The 20,089-nt window shown below is 40.3% G+C and overlaps 1 protein-coding gene and 1 pseudogene across 2 annotated transcripts; both read left to right on the top strand.

Moving 5' to 3' along the window:
- Positions 1 to 5,894: 5,894 nt before the first annotated feature.
- Positions 5,895 to 6,491, top strand: LOC306789736 (tripartite motif-containing protein 16-like protein; annotated as a pseudogene). Its single transcript has one exon. The product of its transcript is annotated as a tripartite motif-containing protein 16-like protein (transcript).
- A 7,866-nt stretch (positions 6,492 to 14,357) lies between these two features.
- LOC306789325 (E3 ubiquitin/ISG15 ligase TRIM25-like) lies at positions 14,358 to 15,922 on the top strand (the record flags this gene model as incomplete). The annotated part of the gene is made up of 2 exons (XM_079285222.1): positions 14,358 to 15,680; positions 15,809 to 15,922. The coding sequence occupies 2 exons, from the start codon at positions 14,358 to 14,360 to the stop codon at positions 15,920 to 15,922; spliced, it is 1,437 nt and encodes a 478-aa protein (XP_079141348.1).
- Positions 15,923 to 20,089: the final 4,167 nt, after the last annotated feature.

The raw sequence follows: 20,089 nt of genomic DNA on the forward strand, positions 1-20,089 counted from the left end.
TCATTTATCCGAGATGTTTAGTTCTCTTTGTGTGCATTTGTGAATTAATCTCTAATTGATCAAGAGTCATTTAACAGACTTTACTGATGGGATGTGTGAACAAACTGAATGTTTACGTGATGAATAAACAAACATGAACAAAGTATTTTCTTCTTGTCTTCATTCCAGGGTTTCATACAAAGCTGATGGACAAAATATGAAACTAATACGAGAGAATAACTGAGTCAGTTTTCCTCCTGAAACAGCACAAAGTACAGAGTTCATTTTTAGAGCAGAAGAGCATTTGTCAGTCAGTCTCTGTCCTTTAAACTTTCCTCACTGAAACATCTTTGTCACAGAGAAATGAGCAGAGTTTGATTTCACTTGTTGATTTTTACAACGAACATTTAGTTTGTGCACCAAGTCAGTGAAGAGGATTAATCACACAGACTTATGTATGTTAAGATTGGCATATTTGTTGATTCCTAAAACACATAAGACAACAGATATTGTTCAGTTAATTATTTACAATTATTACAATGTTTGTTTGATCAGAATTCAAGAAGTCAGAGAAACTTTAACCCACAGCCTCAAACCTCACATTCATAAATACTATTTGCAACCTGAGAGCTGATGTGAATACTGTTTGTAAAGTGGAAGCTCTTCTCTACCATCTTCCCCATGTGCCCTGAATGCAGCATCAGTGTTCCAGGATGTGACTCCTGTGAACAAACTGACACAGTGAGATGTTACATTTAAATGTCTCTTTACTGATGTTTGAAGCTGCCAAAGACTCAGTGAAGTTGTTCCATGTCTTCCTGCAGTGAACATCACAGCAGGTTAACAGGTGAAATGTGAAAACTGAAGCTCAACACAAGAGGGCGCCTTCATGCTGATAACCAGGGATGTAGTGGAGGTTCCAGCACCTCTACTCACTTTGTCTCCAGTTTTAGTTTAAAACATATGTTTAGTCCTCCAAAGGGTCACAAGATAAATCGTGTTCATGATATGATCAGAGAACAGTTCTGCTTCACATTGTTACATAATCTTTGCTGTTTTCAATGAAACGTTGGATCGTTTTAGCCTCAATCAGTGATTTAAATGAGGCCGTCTGAGAAGTTTAGAGGGTTAATGTCTCTTTGATGGAGCTGCTAACAACTCATGGACATCTGAAACACGATAACGAGCCCCGACTGATTTCTAAAAGGTTTGAAACCAGCGCTTTAATCCTCAGCAGCGTGTTTGTATTTGTTGTGTAAAATCTTGATCTCAAAAGTAACTGCAGTGGCATACAAAGTACAACGTTGCCTCTAAAATGTAGTGGAGCAGAAGTAGCAGTACACAAGTGTAGTACTTTGAGCAAACAGGCTGGTTTAAGATGAGATCAGGCGGCAGCAGCAGGAGGAGGCGATGACAAGTCCAACAGTTTCCAACTGTCTTCAAAGAACAAACAGGAAGTCACAGAAACAGTTACATCCTGTTAGATCCAAACTGTAGGCTACTTGTAGTTTTTAGACCACATTAGGATGCATTCATGTTTCTTTGAAAATATATATGTATGTGTACATATGTGTGTGTGAATATGTGAGCAGCTAGTGTTGTATTTTAACCTTAGTTCTTTTTACGTCTGCTCGTTTTGATAAGTGTTATATGAATAATCCACATTATTATCAACTATATCAAATATGATTTCAGATTAAACCTTCATTGCGCAACATGAGACTAATATCCTTCAATCTCGTGTTAAATATTACAATTACACAGAAAAGTAGGATTTTCTACATAACGTGGTGTTTGTTATCAAAACTAAGAGCCAATCAGTTTACCCTCTGGACTCAGTATGTATAGTTCATAGTTTCATAGTTTAATTCTATATCCTAATAACAATAATATTCAGCACATTCAGCTTTAGTTCTCTCTGTGTGCATTTGTGAATTAATCTCTAATTGATCAAGAGTCATTTAACAGACTTTACTGATGGGATGTGTGAACAAACTGAATGTTTACATGATGAATAAACAAACATGAACAAAGTATTTTCTTCTTGTCTTCATTGTCAGTCAGTCTCTGTCCTTTAAACTTTCCTCACTGAAACATCTTTGTCACAGAGAAGTGAGCAGAGTTTGATTTCACTTGTTGATTTTTACAACCAAGGTTTGTTCTATGAAAGAAGATTCATGACACAAACTTAAAAACGTTTAAAATAGTAAGAATTGATTCGGTAAAGTTAGGATGTCTGGAGGATATGTCGAGTCCTGACACGCATAAGACAACAGATATTGTGTAGTTGATTATTTACAATGTTTAATCAGAATTCAATAAGTCAGAGAAACTTTAACCCACAGCCTCAAACCTCACATTCATAAATACTATTTACAACCTGAGAGCTGATGTGAATACTGTTTGTAGAGTAGAAGCTCTTCTCTACCATCTTTCCCATGTGACCTGAATGCAGCATCTTATGATGCTCACTGACTGGAGGTTCTACTTTAGTTTGGCCTCCTTTATTTCTACTACAATCATCCATGTTTTACAGAAGTCTTTGGACTCATTCTAATGTTTCCACCGACAGAACGCTTAGAGATTTTATTTCAAGAGGATATTTTAATATTGACAATAAAAGGATCCAATTGTTAAATGAGAAAAAAGTAAAGTATATCAACACTAGAGGTTCATGACTTTATATCAATCAACAACAAACTGCAGAATCAGCTGATCTGGTTCATTCTGGTCCTTCTGCATTTGCATCTGTTTGCTGCTGAGCAGGTCGTCTACAGTGGCTTCTCTTGAACGGCCTGTTAACGTCCCTCTCCAGGATGGAGAGAGTCCTCGTTGTTGTCAGGACTGTCCCTTTGTCTTTCACAAACACAGTAGGATTCATTCAGGTCATTGGACATGTGCAAGTCGTTCGTGGAGTGAGGAGCTTTATGTTTGCAGCTGGTGGTCAATCAGAGACCTTTTCAGACAGAAGCAGAGTCGTTCACTGAGAACTGCTGTTGGAGTTTCTCAGAGTACAGTCGTTTGGTTTCTCTCACCGTCTCACTAAACCTGTTCTTTGATTCTTTAAACCTGTCCTTGTCCTCCTGAATGATTCTTCTGTGTTCAACCTCAACTGTCTGAGTTTACTGTGAACCAAGGTTTGTTTTTAAATATTTGTTTGTTTAAAAACAAATATTTATACATTATGGGGTTTGAGATAGAATAAACGCCACACCAAACAAGAAGATCAATATTAGAGCAGGAGATCACTGAGCTGAAGAGGAACAACGCTGAGCTGCAGCAGCTCTCACACACAGAGGATCACAACCAGTTTCTACACAACTACCCCTCACTGTCACCACTCAGTGAGTCTACAGACATCAAGATCCGTCCTCTGAGCTACTTTGAGGACGTGACAGCGGCTGTGTCAGAAGTCAGAGATAAACTACAGGACGTTCTGAGAGAGAAATGGACGTACATCTCACTGATGGTGACTGAAGTGGATGTTTTACTGCCACAACCAGAGCCCAAGACCAGAGCTGGATTCCTAAAATATTCACGTGAAATCACACTGGATCCAAACACAGCAAACACACTGCTGTTATTATCTGATGGAAACAAGAAAGCAACAGTTATGAGTAAACAACAGTCTTATTCTATTCACCCAGACAGATTCACTAAATATCATCAGGTCCTGAGTAGAGAGAGTCTGACTGGACGTTGTTACTGGGAGGTGAAGTGGAGAGGAAGAGGAGTTGAGGTGGCAGTTGCATTCAAGGGTATCAGCAGAAAAGGGGACTGGGGTGAAAGTGGATTTGGATTGAATGACAAATCTTGGGTATTAAGATGTGACAAAAACAGTTATCATTTTTGGTACAACAATGTCCGATCTCCCGTCTCAGGTCCTCAGTCCTCCAGAGTAGGAGTGTACCTGGATCACAGTGCAGGTATTCTGTCCTTCTACAGCGTCACTGAAACCATGACTCTCCTCCACAGAGTCCAGACCACATTGACTCAGCCTCTCTATGCTGGACTTTTGCCTTTTAGTTCTAGAGGTACTGCTGAGTTGTGTAAACTGAAGTAGACAGAAGTCCTTTAAGGGTTGAACTCTGTGTTTGAACATTTCTCTGCATGAACATTTAAACTTCTCTGAGCTCTAAATGTTTGATGAATATTTGTGTTCATGCTTTATTTAGTTGTTTCTCGTCCACTGCATGAATCTTAAGAGAGAAAACACCAGACCTTCATTTATCCGAGATGTTTAGTTCTCTCTGTGTGCATTTGTGAATGAATCTCTAACTGATCAAGAGTCATTTAACAGACTTTACTGATGGTGTGAACAAACTGAATGTTTACATGATGAATAAACAAACATGAACAAAGTATTTTCTTCTTGTCTTCATTCCAGGGTTTCATAAAAAGCTGATGGAGAAAATATGAAACTCATAAGAGAGAATAACTGAGTCAGTTTTCCTCCTGAAACTCCACAAAGTACAGAGTTCATGTTTAGAGCAGAAGAACATTCGTCAGTCAGTCTCTGTCCTTTAAACTTTCCTCACTGAAACATCTTTGTCACAGAGAAGTGAGCAGAGTTTGATTTCACTTGTTGATTTTTACAACCAAGGTTTGTTCTATGAAAGAAGATTCATGACACAAACTTAAAAACGTTTAAAATAGTAAGAATTGATTCGGTAAAGTTAGGATGTCTGGAGGATATGTCGAGTCCTGACACGCATAAGACAACAGATATTGTGTAGTTGATTATTTACAATGTTTAATCAGAATTCAATAAGTCAGAGAAACTTTAACCCACAGCCTCAAACCTCACATTCATAAATACTATTTACAACCTGAGAGCTGATGTGAATACTGTTTGTAGAGTAGAAGCTCTTCTCTACCATCTTTCCCATGTGACCTGAATGCAGCATCTTATGATGCTCACTGACTGGAGGTTCTACTTTAGTTTGGCCTCCTTTATTTCTACTACAATCATCCATGTTTTACAGAAGTCTTTGGACTCATTCTAATGTTTCCACCGACAGAACGCTTAGAGATTTTATTTCAAGAGGATATTTTAATATTGACAATAAAAGGATCCAATTGTTAAATGAGAAAAAAGTAAAGTATATCAACACTAGAGGTTCATGACTTTATATCAATCAACAACAAACTGCAGAATCAGCTGATCTGGTTCATTCTGGTCCTTCTGCATTTGCATCTGTTTGCTGCTGAGCAGGTCGTCTACAGTGGCTTCTCTTGAACGGCCTGTTAACGTCCCTCTCCAGGATGGAGAGAGTCCTCGTTGTTGTCAGGACTGTCCCTTTGTCTTTCACAAACACAGTAGGATTCATTCAGGTCATTGGACATGTGCAAGTCGTTCGTGGAGTGAGGAGCTTTATGTTTGCAGCTGGTGGTCAATCAGAGACCTTTTCAGACAGAAGCAGAGTCGTTCACTGAGAACTGCTGTTGGAGTTTCTCAGAGTACAGTCGTTTGGTTTCTCTCACCGTCTCACTAAACCTGTTCTTTGATTCTTTAAACCTGTCCTTGTCCTCCTGAATGATTCTTCTGTGTTCAACCTCAACTGTCTGAGTTTACTGTGAACCAAGGTTTGTTTTTAAATATTTGTTTGTTTAAAAACAAATATTTATACATTATGGGGTTTGAGATAGAATAAACGCCACACCAAACAAGAAGATCAATATTAGAGCAGGAGATCACTGAGCTGAAGAGGAACAACGCTGAGCTGCAGCAGCTCTCACACACAGAGGATCACAACCAGTTTCTACACAACTACCCCTCACTGTCACCACTCAGTGAGTCTACAGACATCAAGATCCGTCCTCTGAGCTACTTTGAGGACGTGACAGCGGCTGTGTCAGAAGTCAGAGATAAACTACAGGACGTTCTGAGAGAGAAATGGACGTACATCTCACTGATGGTGACTGAAGTGGATGTTTTACTGCCACAACCAGAGCCCAAGACCAGAGCTGGATTCCTAAAATATTCACGTGAAATCACACTGGATCCAAACACAGCAAACACACTGCTGTTATTATCTGATGGAAACAAGAAAGCAACAGTTATGAGTAAATAACAGTCTTATTCTATTCACCCAGACAGATTCACTAAATATCATCAGGTCCTGAGTAGAGAGAGTCTGACTGGACGTTGTTACTGGGAGGTGAAGTGGAGAGGAAGAGGAGTTGAGGTGGCAGTTGCATTCAAGGGTATCAGCAGAAAAGGGGACTGGGGTGAAAGTGGATTTGGATTGAATGACAAATCTTGGGTATTAAGATGTGACAAAAACAGTTATCATTTTTGGTACAACAATGTCCGATCTCCCGTCTCAGGTCCTCAGTCCTCCAGAGTAGGAGTGTACCTGGATCACAGTGCAGGTATTCTGTCCTTCTACAGCGTCACTGAAACCATGACTCTCCTCCACAGAGTCCAGACCACATTGACTCAGCCTCTCTATGCTGGACTTTTGCCTTTTAGTTCTAGAGGTACTGCTGAGTTGTGTAAACTGAAGTAGACAGAAGTCCTTTAAGGGTTGAACTCTGTGTTTGAACATTTCTCTGCATGAACATTTAAACTTCTCTGAGCTCTAAATGTTTGATGAATATTTGTGTTCATGCTTTATTTAGTTGTTTCTCTTCCACTGCATGAATCTTAAGAGAGAAAACACCAGACCTTCATTTATCCGAGATGTTTAGTTCTCTCTGTGTGCATTTGTGAATTAATCTCTAATTGATCAAGAGTCATTTAACAGACTTTACTGATGGTGTGAACAAACTGAATGTTTACATGATGAATAAACAAACATGAACAAAGTATTTTCTTCTTGTCTTCATTCCAGGGTTTCATACAAAGCTGATGGACAAAATATGAAACTAATACGAGAGAATAACTGAGTCAGTTTTCCTCCTGAAACACCACAAAGTACAGAGTTCATGTTTAGAGCAGAAGAGCATTCGTCAGTCAGTCTCTGTCCTTTAAACTTTCCTCACTGAAACATCGGTGGTCAATCAGAGACCTTTTCAGACAGAAGCAGAGTCGTTCACTGAGAACTGCTGTTGGAGTTTCTCAGAGTACAGTCGTTTGGTTTCTCTCACCGTCTCACTAAACCTGTTCTTTGATTCTTTAAACCTGTCCTTGTCCTCCTGAATGATTCTTCTGTGTTCAACCTCAACTGTCTGAGTTTACTGTGAACCAAGGTTTGTTTTTAAATATTTGTTTGTTTAAAAACAAATATTTATACATTATGGGGTTTGAGATAGAATAAACGCCACACCAAACAAGAAGATCAATATTAGAGCAGGAGATCACTGAGCTGAAGAGGAACAACGCTGAGCTGCAGCAGCTCTCACACACAGAGGATCACAACCAGTTTCTACACAACTACCCCTCACTGTCACCACTCAGTGAGTCTACAGACATCAAGATCCGTCCTCTGAGCTACTTTGAGGACGTGACAGCGGCTGTGTCAGAAGTCAGAGATAAACTACAGGACGTTCTGAGAGAGAAATGGACGTACATCTCACTGATGGTGACTGAAGTGGATGTTTTACTGCCACAACCAGAGCCCAAGACCAGAGCTGGATTCCTAAAATATTCACGTGAAATCACACTGGATCCAAACACAGCAAACACACTGCTGTTATTATCTGATGGAAACAAGAAAGCAACAGTTATGAGTAAACAACAGTCTTATTCTATTCACCCAGACAGATTCACTAAATATCATCAGGTCCTGAGTAGAGAGAGTCTGACTGGACGTTGTTACTGGGAGGTGAAGTGGAGAGGAAGAGGAGTTGAGGTGGCAGTTGCATTCAAGGGTATCAGCAGAAAAGGGGACTGGGGTGAAAGTGGATTTGGATTGAATGACAAATCTTGGGTATTAAGATGTGACAAAAACAGTTATCATTTTTGGTACAACAATGTCCGATCTCCCGTCTCAGGTCCTCAGTCCTCCAGAGTAGGAGTGTACCTGGATCACAGTGCAGGTATTCTGTCCTTCTACAGCGTCACTGAAACCATGACTCTCCTCCACAGAGTCCAGACCACATTGACTCAGCCTCTCTATGCTGGACTTTTGCCTTTTAGTTCTAGAGGTACTGCTGAGTTGTGTAAACTGAAGTAGACAGAAGTCCTTTAAGGGTTGAACTCTGTGTTTGAACATTTCTCTGCATGAACATTTAAACTTCTCTGAGCTCTAAATGTTTGATGAATATTTGTGTTCATGCTTTATTTAGTTGTTTCTCTTCCACTGCATGAATCTTAAGAGAGAAAACACCAGACCTTCATTTATCCGAGATGTTTTCAATGAAACGTTGGATCGTTTTAGCCTCAATCAGTGATTTAAATGAGGCCGTCTGAGAAGTTTAGAGGGTTAATGTCTCTTTGATGGAGCTGCTAACAACTCATGGACATCTGAAACACGATAACGAGCCCCGACTGATTTCTAAAAGGTTTGAAACCAGCGCTTTAATCCTCAGCAGCGTGTTTGTATTTGTTGTGTAAAATCTTGATCTCAAAAGTAACTGCAGTGGCATACAAAGTACAACGTTGCCTCTAAAATGTAGTGGAGCAGAAGTAGCAGTACACAAGTGTAGTACTTTGAGCAAACAGGCTGGTTTAAGATGAGATCAGGCGGCAGCAGCAGGAGGAGGCGATGACAAGTCCAACAGTTTCCAACTGTCTTCAAAGAACAAACAGGAAGTCACAGAAACAGTTACATCCTGTTAGATCCAAACTGTAGGCTACTTGTAGTTTTTAGACCACATTAGGATGCATTCATGTTTCTTTGAAAATATATATGTATGTGTACATATGTGTGTGTGAATATGTGAGCAGCTAGTGTTGTATTTTAACCTTAGTTCTTTTTACGTCTGCTCGTTTTGATAAGTGTTATATGAATAATCCACATTATTATCAACTATATCAAATATGATTTCAGATTAAACCTTCATTGCGCAACATGAGACTAATATCCTTCAATCTCGTGTTAAATATTACAATTACACAGAAAAGTAGGATTTTCTACATAACGTGGTGTTTGTTATCAAAACTAAGAGCCAATCAGTTTACCCTCTGGACTCAGTATGTATAGTTCATAGTTTCATAGTTTAATTCTATATCCTAATAACAATAATATTCAGCACATTCAGCTTTAGTTCTCTCTGTGTGCATTTGTGAATTAATCTCTAATTGATCAAGAGTCATTTAACAGACTTTACTGATGGGATGTGTGAACAAACTGAATGTTTACATGATGAATAAACAAACATGAACAAAGTATTTTCTTCTTGTCTTCATTCCAGGGTTTCATACAAAGCTGATGGACAAAATATGAAACTAATACGAGAGAATAACTGAGTCAGTTTTCCTCCTGAAACACCACAAAGTACAGAGTTCATGTTTAGAGCAGAAGAGCATTCGTCAGTCAGTCTCTGTCCTTTAAACTTTCCTCACTGAAACATCTTTGTCAGAGAAATGAGCAGTTTGATTTCACTTGTTGATTTTTACAACGAACATTTAGTTTGTGCACGAAGTCAGTGAAGAGGATTCATTCCACGAAAAAAACAAACGATCGTTAAGTTTGTTTGTGAGGAAGTCTAGTTGAGTCCTGACATTTGGTTACAAATATTTCAATGTTCAATCAGAATTCAGAGAAATGTTCTAAAACTGGTAGCTCAAATCAATCAATCTGATTGGTTCATACAGCTCTGATTTAATGACTACATACCACTGCTATGACGTCTCATTCCTTTGCACCTTAACCCTCCTGTTACTTTTGGGGTCAATTTGACCCCATTCAATGTTTAACGTCTCTAAATAAATAATTGCCATCATTTTTTTTGCTTCATATTTAATGACTTTTCCTAATTTAACAGGGACAACTGGGTAAACATAAAATGAACATATGTTTTCAATGTCCTGTACACATGCTGTACGCATCGGTGTTCTTTGGGGTCAATTTGACCCCAGGCTGTTTTAGCTGTGTAAAACATATAAGGTCATCCACAGGTCAGACACAAAATCTGCAGGTGCAAGCACAAGTACTTGCATCTGCGGTATATTATCAAACAATCTACAAAGTAACACATTTGAACCAATTTGGGTTTGGTGGGGGGTGGAGCTGGTGCTACTGTGAGAGCCTGTGAGTGCTATAAAAGCTTGGTGCTTTGGGTGGTCTCTCTTTCTGCTCTCTCTCTCAACTGAAAATGACTTCTAAAGAAAGATATTCTGTCAGTGAGGTGTTGTCACAGCTCTTTGACCATGAAAGTGACATAGAGGAGGAGAATGTCTCTGAGACAGAGGATGATGTTGAGAAGGACCCTGATTATGAGGCATCCTCCTCTGATGAGAATGAGACTCATTGTTGACCCTCCTGTTGTCTCTCAACCACCAGCAAACACTCTACCTTCCAAAAATGGAAAGTTATTGTGGTCCGTCTCCCCACTTGAACAACAGGGTAGACTTAGTGCTTCTAATGTCATCAAAATGGTTCCAGGTCCCACCAGATACGCTGTCAGCCATGTCAATGACATAAAATCAGCATTTGAGCTCTTCATAACACCATCAATTGAAAAGGATATACTTGAGATGAAAAATTTAGAGGGCAGGCGTGTGTATGGGAAGAGTTGGAAAGACATGGATGTGACCTACTTGCAAGCCTACATTGGGTTGCTCATTTTGGCAGGAGTGTACAAGTCAAAAGGCGAAGCAACAGCAAGCCTTTGGGCTGCTGACACTGGAAGGGCAATATTTCCAGCCACCATGTCTCTAAATACCTGCCATGTTTTCTCACGTGTCATACGCTTTGATGACAGAGAAATAAGGCAGGGCCAACGAGAGCGTGACAAACTTGCAGCAATACGGGATGCATGGGACAAGTGGGTTCAACGATTACCCTTTCTTTATAATCCAGGCCCCTACGTGACTGTGGATGAATGTCTGGTTGCATTTCGTGGACGCTGTCCCTTCAGACAATACATTCCGAGCAAACCGGCCAAATATGGAATCAAAATATGGGCAGCATGTGATGCACAGTCTAGCAATGCTTGGAATATGCAGGTGCACACTGGTAAATCCCCTGGAGAAGCGCCTGAAAAAAATCAGGGCATGAGGGTGGTACTTGACATGGCTGAAGGACTGAATGGTCACAACATTACATGTGATCATTTTTTCACATCGTACGCCCTGGGTGAAGAACTTCTCAAAAGGAAGATTACCATGTTGGGGACAGTGAGAAAAAACAAGCCGGAGCTTCCCACTGAGCTGCTTTTGATGAAGAACAGGAAGGTAACATCTTCAATTTTTGCGTTTTCTGACAAAGCCACTGTCGTCTCCTACTGCCCCAAGAAAGGGAAACATGTCCTGCTGATGAGCACCATGCACAAAGATGCTGTCCTGAGCACCAGAGAAGACAAAAAACCACAAATGGTCTTGGACTACAACGAGACAAAGGGAGGTGTTGATAACCTGGACAAGATCACAGCCACATACAGCTGCCGACGCATGACTGCCCGTTGGCCCCTTGTAATTTTCTTCAACATCATTGATGTGAGCGCCTACAATGCCTTTGTAATATGGAGGGAAATGAACAAGGACTGGAACAGCGGAAAACTGAGTCAAAGGAGGATTTTCCTGGAGCAACTGGGTTACGCGTTGGTGAAACCTCATATCGAGAGAAGACGGTGCCTTCCGAGAGCATCAACAGCTGCTGCAACCGTTGTGAAGGACATCCAAACAGAGACATACACCCCAACTCCTCTAGTGGTTCAAATTGGAGGCAAGAAACGTGGCAGGTGCCAGGTCTGTCCCAACATAAATGACTCCAAGACCAGCAACACCTGTGTGAAATGCAAGAAATACATCTGCAAGGAACATGCATGCACTCTCTGCACATCATGTGTACAGTAGTGCAAACAACAGGCTGGAATGTACCTTCTGGTGGCCTGAAGGAAAAATAACATACTGTTCATATTCTGTCAGTTCGTATTCTGTCAAACTAATTTTAGTGACCATGTAACTTTGTTTTTTACTATCTCGCACATACATATTCACATTAGTAGCATAGAACAATCCCTGATGCACACGTCTTTTTTTATAGTTTTTTTGTATATACAGAAGTGTTCTGTGTTCTTTACTGATGTTCTGATGATGATGATGTTCTTTAAAAAAAATAAAATCCTTCAAAATTTTGGAAATTGGTTTTGTTTTTCCTGGGGTCAAATTGACCCCGAACATAACGAATGTTACTAGTCTTAATAACAGAAATAGTTTTTCATTCCAAACTTTACAGACAACAAAAATATGTACTTAGAGATAATATAAAGCCATTAAAACACCAACAAATTATCTCTTTTAAATGATATGTCAATCAGTGAGATTTTATTCTGATCTGCATATTTCTCCATAGTCGCTTAACAGGTATTCCCGGATGTTTAAGGGGGTGGGTGTCTTTTTTATTTTTATTTAATGCGCTATTTAGGTAGTCAACAAACAAGCAAAAAGTTCCTAATACATAAACTTGGAGAAAAATTTGAATTATGATCATTTTCTGGAGGTTGAAATTGCTGGGGTCAAATTGACCCGAATAGCAAAAGATGTTAGTACATTTGAAGGTAACAGGAGGGTTAAGTATTAATCCAAGTCTGAGAATAAAACGTCAGACTAATGTGACGCCTGGTTGCTTAGAGACACAGATAACAGATACAGAGGAACAAAGTTAGCTGGTAAAACCTGAGTGGATTGAGCAACAACAACAACAACAACATGCAGCGCTACGTGAAGAGGAGGTTAAACATTGTTGACCAGAATATGAAAGAAATCAGGAATTTAGCAGAAATGCTCAAACCAACCACGTACACTAATCTGATTCAAACCTGAATAAGATGAAGAAATATCTCCTCGCATCTAGTTTAGGCTACGTTCCACATTAATTATGTGAATACTGTTTGTAGAGTAGAAGCTCTTCTCTACCATCTTTCCCATGTGACCTGAATGCAGCATCTTATGATGCTCACTGACTGGAGGTTCTACTTTAGTTTGGCCTCCTTTATTTCTACTACAATCATCCATGTTTTACAGAAGTCTTTGGACTCATTCTAATGTTTCCACGTACAGAACCTTTAGAGATTTTATTTCAAGGGGATATTTTATAATATTATAGTAAAGTATATCAACACTAGAGGTTCATCACTTCATATCAATCAACAACAAACTGCAGAATCAGCTGATCTGGTTCATTCTGGTCCTTCTGCATTTGCATCTGTTTGCTGCTGAGCAGGTCGTCTACAGTGGCTTTTCTTGAACAGCCTGTTTATGTTTGCAGCTGGTGATCAATCAGAGACCTTTTCAGACAGAAGCAGAGTCGTTCACTGAGAACTGCTGTTGGAGTTTCTCAGAGTACAGTCGTTTGGTTTCTCTCACCGTCTCACTAAACCTGTACTTTGATTCTTTAAACCTGTCCTTGTCCTCCTGAATCATTATTCTGTGTTCAACCTCAACTGTGTGAGCTTAACTGTGAACCAAGGTTTGTATTCAAATATTTGCTTATTTAAAAACAAATATTTATACATTATGGGGTTTGAGATAGCATAAACGCCACACCAAGCAAGAAGATCAATATTAGACGATGCTGCAAAACTCCAGCTGGACTCTACTGTAAAGTAAACATGATGAAGTGCCATCTAGGATGCTCTTCAGTGGATAGAAAGTAATGAAGAGGCTTATAGGACAAAGAGAAACCTACATTATAGACAACTTCACAGTTTACTTCTTCTCTGAACTCCACAACTCGCTACTTTAAAAAGTTTACCCTCTGGACTCAGTATGTATAGTTCATAGTTTCATAGTTTAATTCTATATCCTAATAACAATAATATTCAGCACATTTCATGCACATCTAGCTCAAAGTGCTGTACAGAAAACAGAAAACCCTACTTTTAAAAATATACCAAATTAACCTGTTATGAAGAAAGCAAACATTTCAAAACATCTCTTCCTGATATTTTAAGTGTCATATCCTACAGACAATAATTCTGTGCACGAGCTTTGCGGGGAGAGTAAACAAACCGCGCACGCATTGAGGAAGTGGATCAGCTGACTTGATCGCGGAAGCGATGAGACGTCACGCAGCTGAAACGCCGCCTCTTCGTTTTCAAACAGTAACAGCCAATGAGGAGAGGGGGAGCACCAACTCGACCGACCAATGGTGTAACGCCGTGCTTCACTCCTCCTCCTTTTCACCGACATGCAAGTGTGTGAGATCAGTATAAAGGAGCACGTGAAGGAGCAGCAGCTCTAACGGGACAAAAAGAACAGTTTGACTGTTGGTCGAAGCACAGACTTCTGTTTCTGTTGAGTGAAACTCTCACACGAGGAGAAGAAAATGGCGCAGAAAGGAGTTCGGCTGGACCAGGAGACCTTCTCTTGTTGCATCTGTCTGGATCCACTGAAGGATCCGGTGACTATTCCCTGTGGACACAGCTACTGCATGAACTGTATTAAAACCCACTGGGATGGAGAGAAGGAGAAGAAACTCCACAGCTGCCCTCAGTGCAGGCAGACCTTCACACCGAGGCCTGTCCTGGTGAAAAACACCATGTTAGCAGATTTAGTGGAGGAGCTGAAGAAGACTGGACTCCAAGCTGCTCCTGCTGATCACTGCTATGCTGGACCTGAAGATGTGTCCTGTGATTTCTGCACTGGGAGGAAACTGAAAGCCTTCATGTCCTGTCTGGTCTGTCTGGTCTCTTACTGTGAGAAACACCTTCAGCCTCATTTTAAATCTCCTGCCTTTGAGAAACACAAGCTGGTGGACCCCTCCAACAAGCTCCAGGAGAACATCTGCTCTCGTCATGATGAGGTGATGAAGATCTTCTGTCGTACTGATCAGCAGTGTATCTGTTATCTCTGCTTAATGGATGAACACAAAGGCCACGACACAGTCTCAGCTGCAGCAGAAAGGACTGAGAGGCAGAGAGAGCTGGAGGTGAGTCGACTAAACATCCAGAAGAGAATCCAGGACAGAGAGAAAGACGTGAAGCTGCTTCAACAGGAGGAGGAGAAAATGACTCGCTCTGCTGATAAAGCAGTGGGGGACAATAGGAAGATCTTCACTGAGCTGATCCGTCTCATGGAGGAAAGAAGCTCTGATGTGAAGCAGCAGGTCAGATCCCAGCAGAGAACTGAAGTGATTCGAGTCAAAGAGCTTCAGGAGAAGCTGGAGCAGGAGATCACTGAGCTGAAGAGGAACAACGCTGAGCTGCAGCAGCTCTCACACACAGAGGATCACAACCAGTTTCTACACAACTACCCCTCACTGTCACCACTCAGTGAGTCTACAGACGCATCCAGCATCAAGATCCGTCCTCTGAGCTACTTTGAGGACATGACAGCGGCTGTGTCAGAAGTCAGAGATAAACTACAGGACGTTCTAAGAGAGAAATGGATGAACATCTCACTGATGGTGACTGAAGTGGATGTTTTACTGCCACAAGCAGAGCCCAAGACCAGAGCTGAGTTCCTAAAATATTCACGTGAAATCACACTGGATCCAAACACAGCAAACACACTGCTGTTATTATCTGATGGAAACAAGAAAGCAACAGTTATGAGTAAACAACAGTCTTATTCTAGTCACCCAGACAGATTCACTAAATGTCATCAGGTCCTGAGTAGAGAGAGTCTGACTGGACGTTGTTACTGGGAGGTGGAGTGGAGAGGAAGAGGAGTTGAGGTGGCAGTCGCATACAAGGGTATCAGCAGAAAAGGGGACTGGGGTGAAAGTGGATTTGGATTGAATGACAAATCTTGGGTATTAAGATGTGTCAAAAACAGTTATCATTTTTGGTACAACAATGTCCGATCTCCCGTCTCAGGTCCTCAGTCCTCCAGAGTAGGAGTGTACCTGGATCACAGTGCAGGTATTCTGTCCTTCTACAGTGTCTCTGAAACCATGACTCTCCTACACAGAGTCCAGACCACATTCACTCAGCCTCTCTATGCTGGACTTTTGACTTTTAGTTCTAGAGGTACTGCTGAGTTGTGTAAACTGAAGTCGACAGAAGTCCTTTAAGGGTTGAACTCTGTGTTTGAACATTTCTCTGCATGAACATTTAAACTTCTCTGCGCTCTAAATGTTTGATGAATATTTGTGTTGATGCTTTTATTTAGTTGTTTCTCTTCCACTGCATGAATCTTAAGAGAGAAAACACCAGACCTTCATTTATCCGAGATGTTTTTTAGTTCTCTTTGTGTGCATTTGTGAATTAATCTCTAATTGATCAAGAGTCATTTAACAGACTTTACTGATGGGATGTGTGAACAAACTGAATGTTTACGTGATGAATAAACAAACATGAACAAAGTATTTTCTTCTTGTCTTCATTCCAGGGTTTCATACAAAGCTGATGGACAAAATATGAAACTAATACGAGAGAATAACTGAGTCAGTTTTCCTCCTGAAACAGCACAAAGTACAGAGTTCATTTTTAGAGCAGAAGAGCATTTGTCAGTCAGTCTCTGTCCTTTAAACTTTCCTCACTGAAACATCTTTGTCACAGAGAAATGAGCAGAGTTTGATTTCACTTGTTGATTTTTACAACGAACATTTAGTTTGTGCACCAAGTCAGTGAAGAGGATTAATCACACAGACTTATGTATGTTAAGATTGGCATATTTGTTGATTCCTAAAACACATAAGACAACAGATATTGTTCAGTTAATTATTTACAATTATTACAATGTTTGTTTGATCAGAATTCAAGAAGTCAGAGAAACTTTAACCCACAGCCTCAAACCTCACATTCATAAATACTATTTGCAACCTGAGAGCTGATGTGAATACTGTTTGTAAAGTGGAAGCTCTTCTCTACCATCTTCCCCATGTGCCCTGAATGCAGCATCAGTGTTCCAGGATGTGACTCCTGTGAACAAACTGACACAGTGAGATGTTACATTTAAATGTCTCTTTACTGATGTTTGAAGCTGCCAAAGACTCAGTGAAGTTGTTCCATGTCTTCCTGCAGTGAACATCACAGCAGGTTAACAGGTGAAATGTGAAAACTGAAGCTCAACACAAGAGGGCGCCTTCATGCTGATAACCAGGGATGTAGTGGAGGTTCCAGCACCTCTACTCACTTTGTCTCCAGTTTTAGTTTAAAACATATGTTTAGTCCTCCAAAGGGTCACAAGATAAATCGTGTTCATGATATGATCAGAGAACAGTTCTGCTTCACATTGTTACATAATCTTTGCTGTTTTCAATGAAACGTTGGATCGTTTTAGCCTCAATCAGTGATTTAAATGAGGCCGTCTGAGAAGTTTAGAGGGTTAATGTCTCTTTGATGGAGCTGCTAACAACTCATGGACATCTGAAACACGATAACGAGCCCCGACTGATTTCTAAAAGGTTTGAAACCAGCGCTTTAATCCTCAGCAGCGTGTTTGTATTTGTTGTGTAAAATCTTGATCTCAAAAGTAACTGCAGTGGCATACAAAGTACAACGTTGCCTCTAAAATGTAGTGGAGCAGAAGTAGCAGTACACAAGTGTAGTACTTTGAGCAAACAGGCTGGTTTAAGATGAGATCAGGCGGCAGCAGCAGGAGGAGGCGATGACAAGTCCAACAGTTTCCAACTGTCTTCAAAGAACAAACAGGAAGTCACAGAAACAGTTACATCCTGTTAGATCCAAACTGTAGGCTACTTGTAGTTTTTAGACCACATTAGGATGCATTCATGTTTCTTTGAAAATATATATGTATGTGTACATATGTGTGTGTGAATATGTGAGCAGCTAGTGTTGTATTTTAACCTTAGTTCTTTTTACGTCTGCTCGTTTTGATAAGTGTTATATGAATAATCCACATTATTATCAACTATATCAAATATGATTTCAGATTAAACCTTCATTGCGCAACATGAGACTAATATCCTTCAATCTCGTGTTAAATATTACAATTACACAGAAAAGTAGGATTTTCTACATAACGTGGTGTTTGTTATCAAAACTAAGAGCCAATCAGTTTACCCTCTGGACTCAGTATGTATAGTTCATAGTTTCATAGTTTAATTCTATATCCTAATAACAATAATATTCAGCACATTCAGCTTTAGTTCTCTCTGTGTGCATTTGTGAATTAATCTCTAATTGATCAAGAGTCATTTAACAGACTTTACTGATGGGATGTGTGAACAAACTGAATGTTTACATGATGAATAAACAAACATGAACAAAGTATTTTCTTCTTGTCTTCATTCCAGGGTTTCATACAAAGCTGATGGACAAAATATGAAACTAATACGAGAGAATAACTGAGTCAGTTTTCCTCCTGAAACACCACAAAGTACAGAGTTCATGTTTAGAGCAGAAGAGCATTCGTCAGTCAGTCTCTGTCCTTTAAACTTTCCTCACTGAAACATCTTTGTCAGAGAAATGAGCAGTTTGATTTCACTTGTTGATTTTTACAACGAACATTTAGTTTGTGCACGAAGTCAGTGAAGAGGATTCATTCCACGAAAAAAAAAAACGATCGTTAAGTTTGTTTGTGAGGAAGTCTAGTTGAGTCCTGACATTTGGTTACAAATATTTCAATGTTCAATCAGAATTCAGAGAAATGTTCTAAAACTGGTAGCTCAAATCAATCAATCTGATTGGTTCATACAGCTCTGATTTAATGACTACATACCACTGCTATGACGTCTCATTCCTTTGCACCTTAACCCTCCTGTTACTTTTGGGGTCAATTTGACCCCATTCAATGTTTAACGTCTCTAAATAAATAATTGCCATCATTTTTTTTTGCTTCATATTTAATGACTTTTCCTAATTTAACAGGGACAACTGGGTAAACATAAAATGAACATATGTTTTCAATGTCCTGTACACATGCTGTACGCATCGGTGTTCTTTGGGGTCAATTTGACCCCAGGCTGTTTTAGCTGTGTAAAACATATAAGGTCATCCACAGGTCAGACACAAAATCTGCAGGTGCAAGCACAAGTACTTGCATCTGCGGTATATTATCAAACAATCTACAAAGTAACACATTTGAACCAATTTGGGTTTGGTGGGGGGTGGAGCTGGTGCTACTGTGAGAGCCTGTGAGTGCTATAAAAGCTTGGTGCTTTGGGTGGTCTCTCTTTCTGCTCTCTCTCTCAACTGAAAATGACTTCTAAAGAAAGATATTCTGTCAGTGAGGTGTTGTCACAGCTCTTTGACCATGAAAGTGACATAGAGGAGGAGAATGTCTCTGAGACAGAGGATGATGTTGAGAAGGACCCTGATTATGAGGCATCCTCCTCTGATGAGAATGAGACTCATTGTTGACCCTCCTGTTGTCTCTCAACCACCAGCAAACACTCTACCTTCCAAAAATGGAAAGTTATTGTGGTCCGTCTCCCCACTTGAACAACAGGGTAGACTTAGTGCTTCTAATGTCATCAAAATGGTTCCAGGTCCCACCAGATACGCTGTCAGCCATGTCAATGACATAAAATCAGCATTTGAGCTCTTCATAACACCATCAATTGAAAAGGATATACTTGAGATGAAAAATTTAGAGGGCAGGCGTGTGTATGGGAAGAGTTGGAAAGACATGGATGTGACCTACTTGCAAGCCTACATTGGGTTGCTCATTTTGGCAGGAGTGTACAAGTCAAAAGGCGAAGCAACAGCAAGCCTTTGGGCTGCTGACACTGGAAGGGCAATATTTCCAGCCACCATGTCTCTAAATACCTGCCATGTTTTCTCACGTGTCATACGCTTTGATGACAGAGAAATAAGGCAGGGCCGACGAGAGCGTGACAAACTTGCAGCAATACGGGATGCATGGGACAAGTGGGTTCAACGATTACCCTTTCTTTATAATCCAGGCCCCTACGTGACTGTGGATGAATGTCTGGTTGCATTTCGTGGACGCTGTCCCTTCAGACAATACATTCCGAGCAAACCGGCCAAATATGGAATCAAAATATGGGCAGCATGTGATGCACAGTCTAGCAATGCTTGGAATATGCAGGTGCACACTGGTAAATCCCCTGGAGAAGCGCCTGAAAAAAATCAGGGCATGAGGGTGGTACTTGACATGGCTGAAGGACTGAATGGTCACAACATTACA

Source organism: Melanostigma gelatinosum, assembly GCF_949748355.1.
Source record: "Melanostigma gelatinosum genome assembly, chromosome: 15".
Lineage (NCBI taxonomy): Eukaryota > Metazoa > Chordata > Actinopteri > Perciformes > Zoarcidae > Melanostigma > Melanostigma gelatinosum.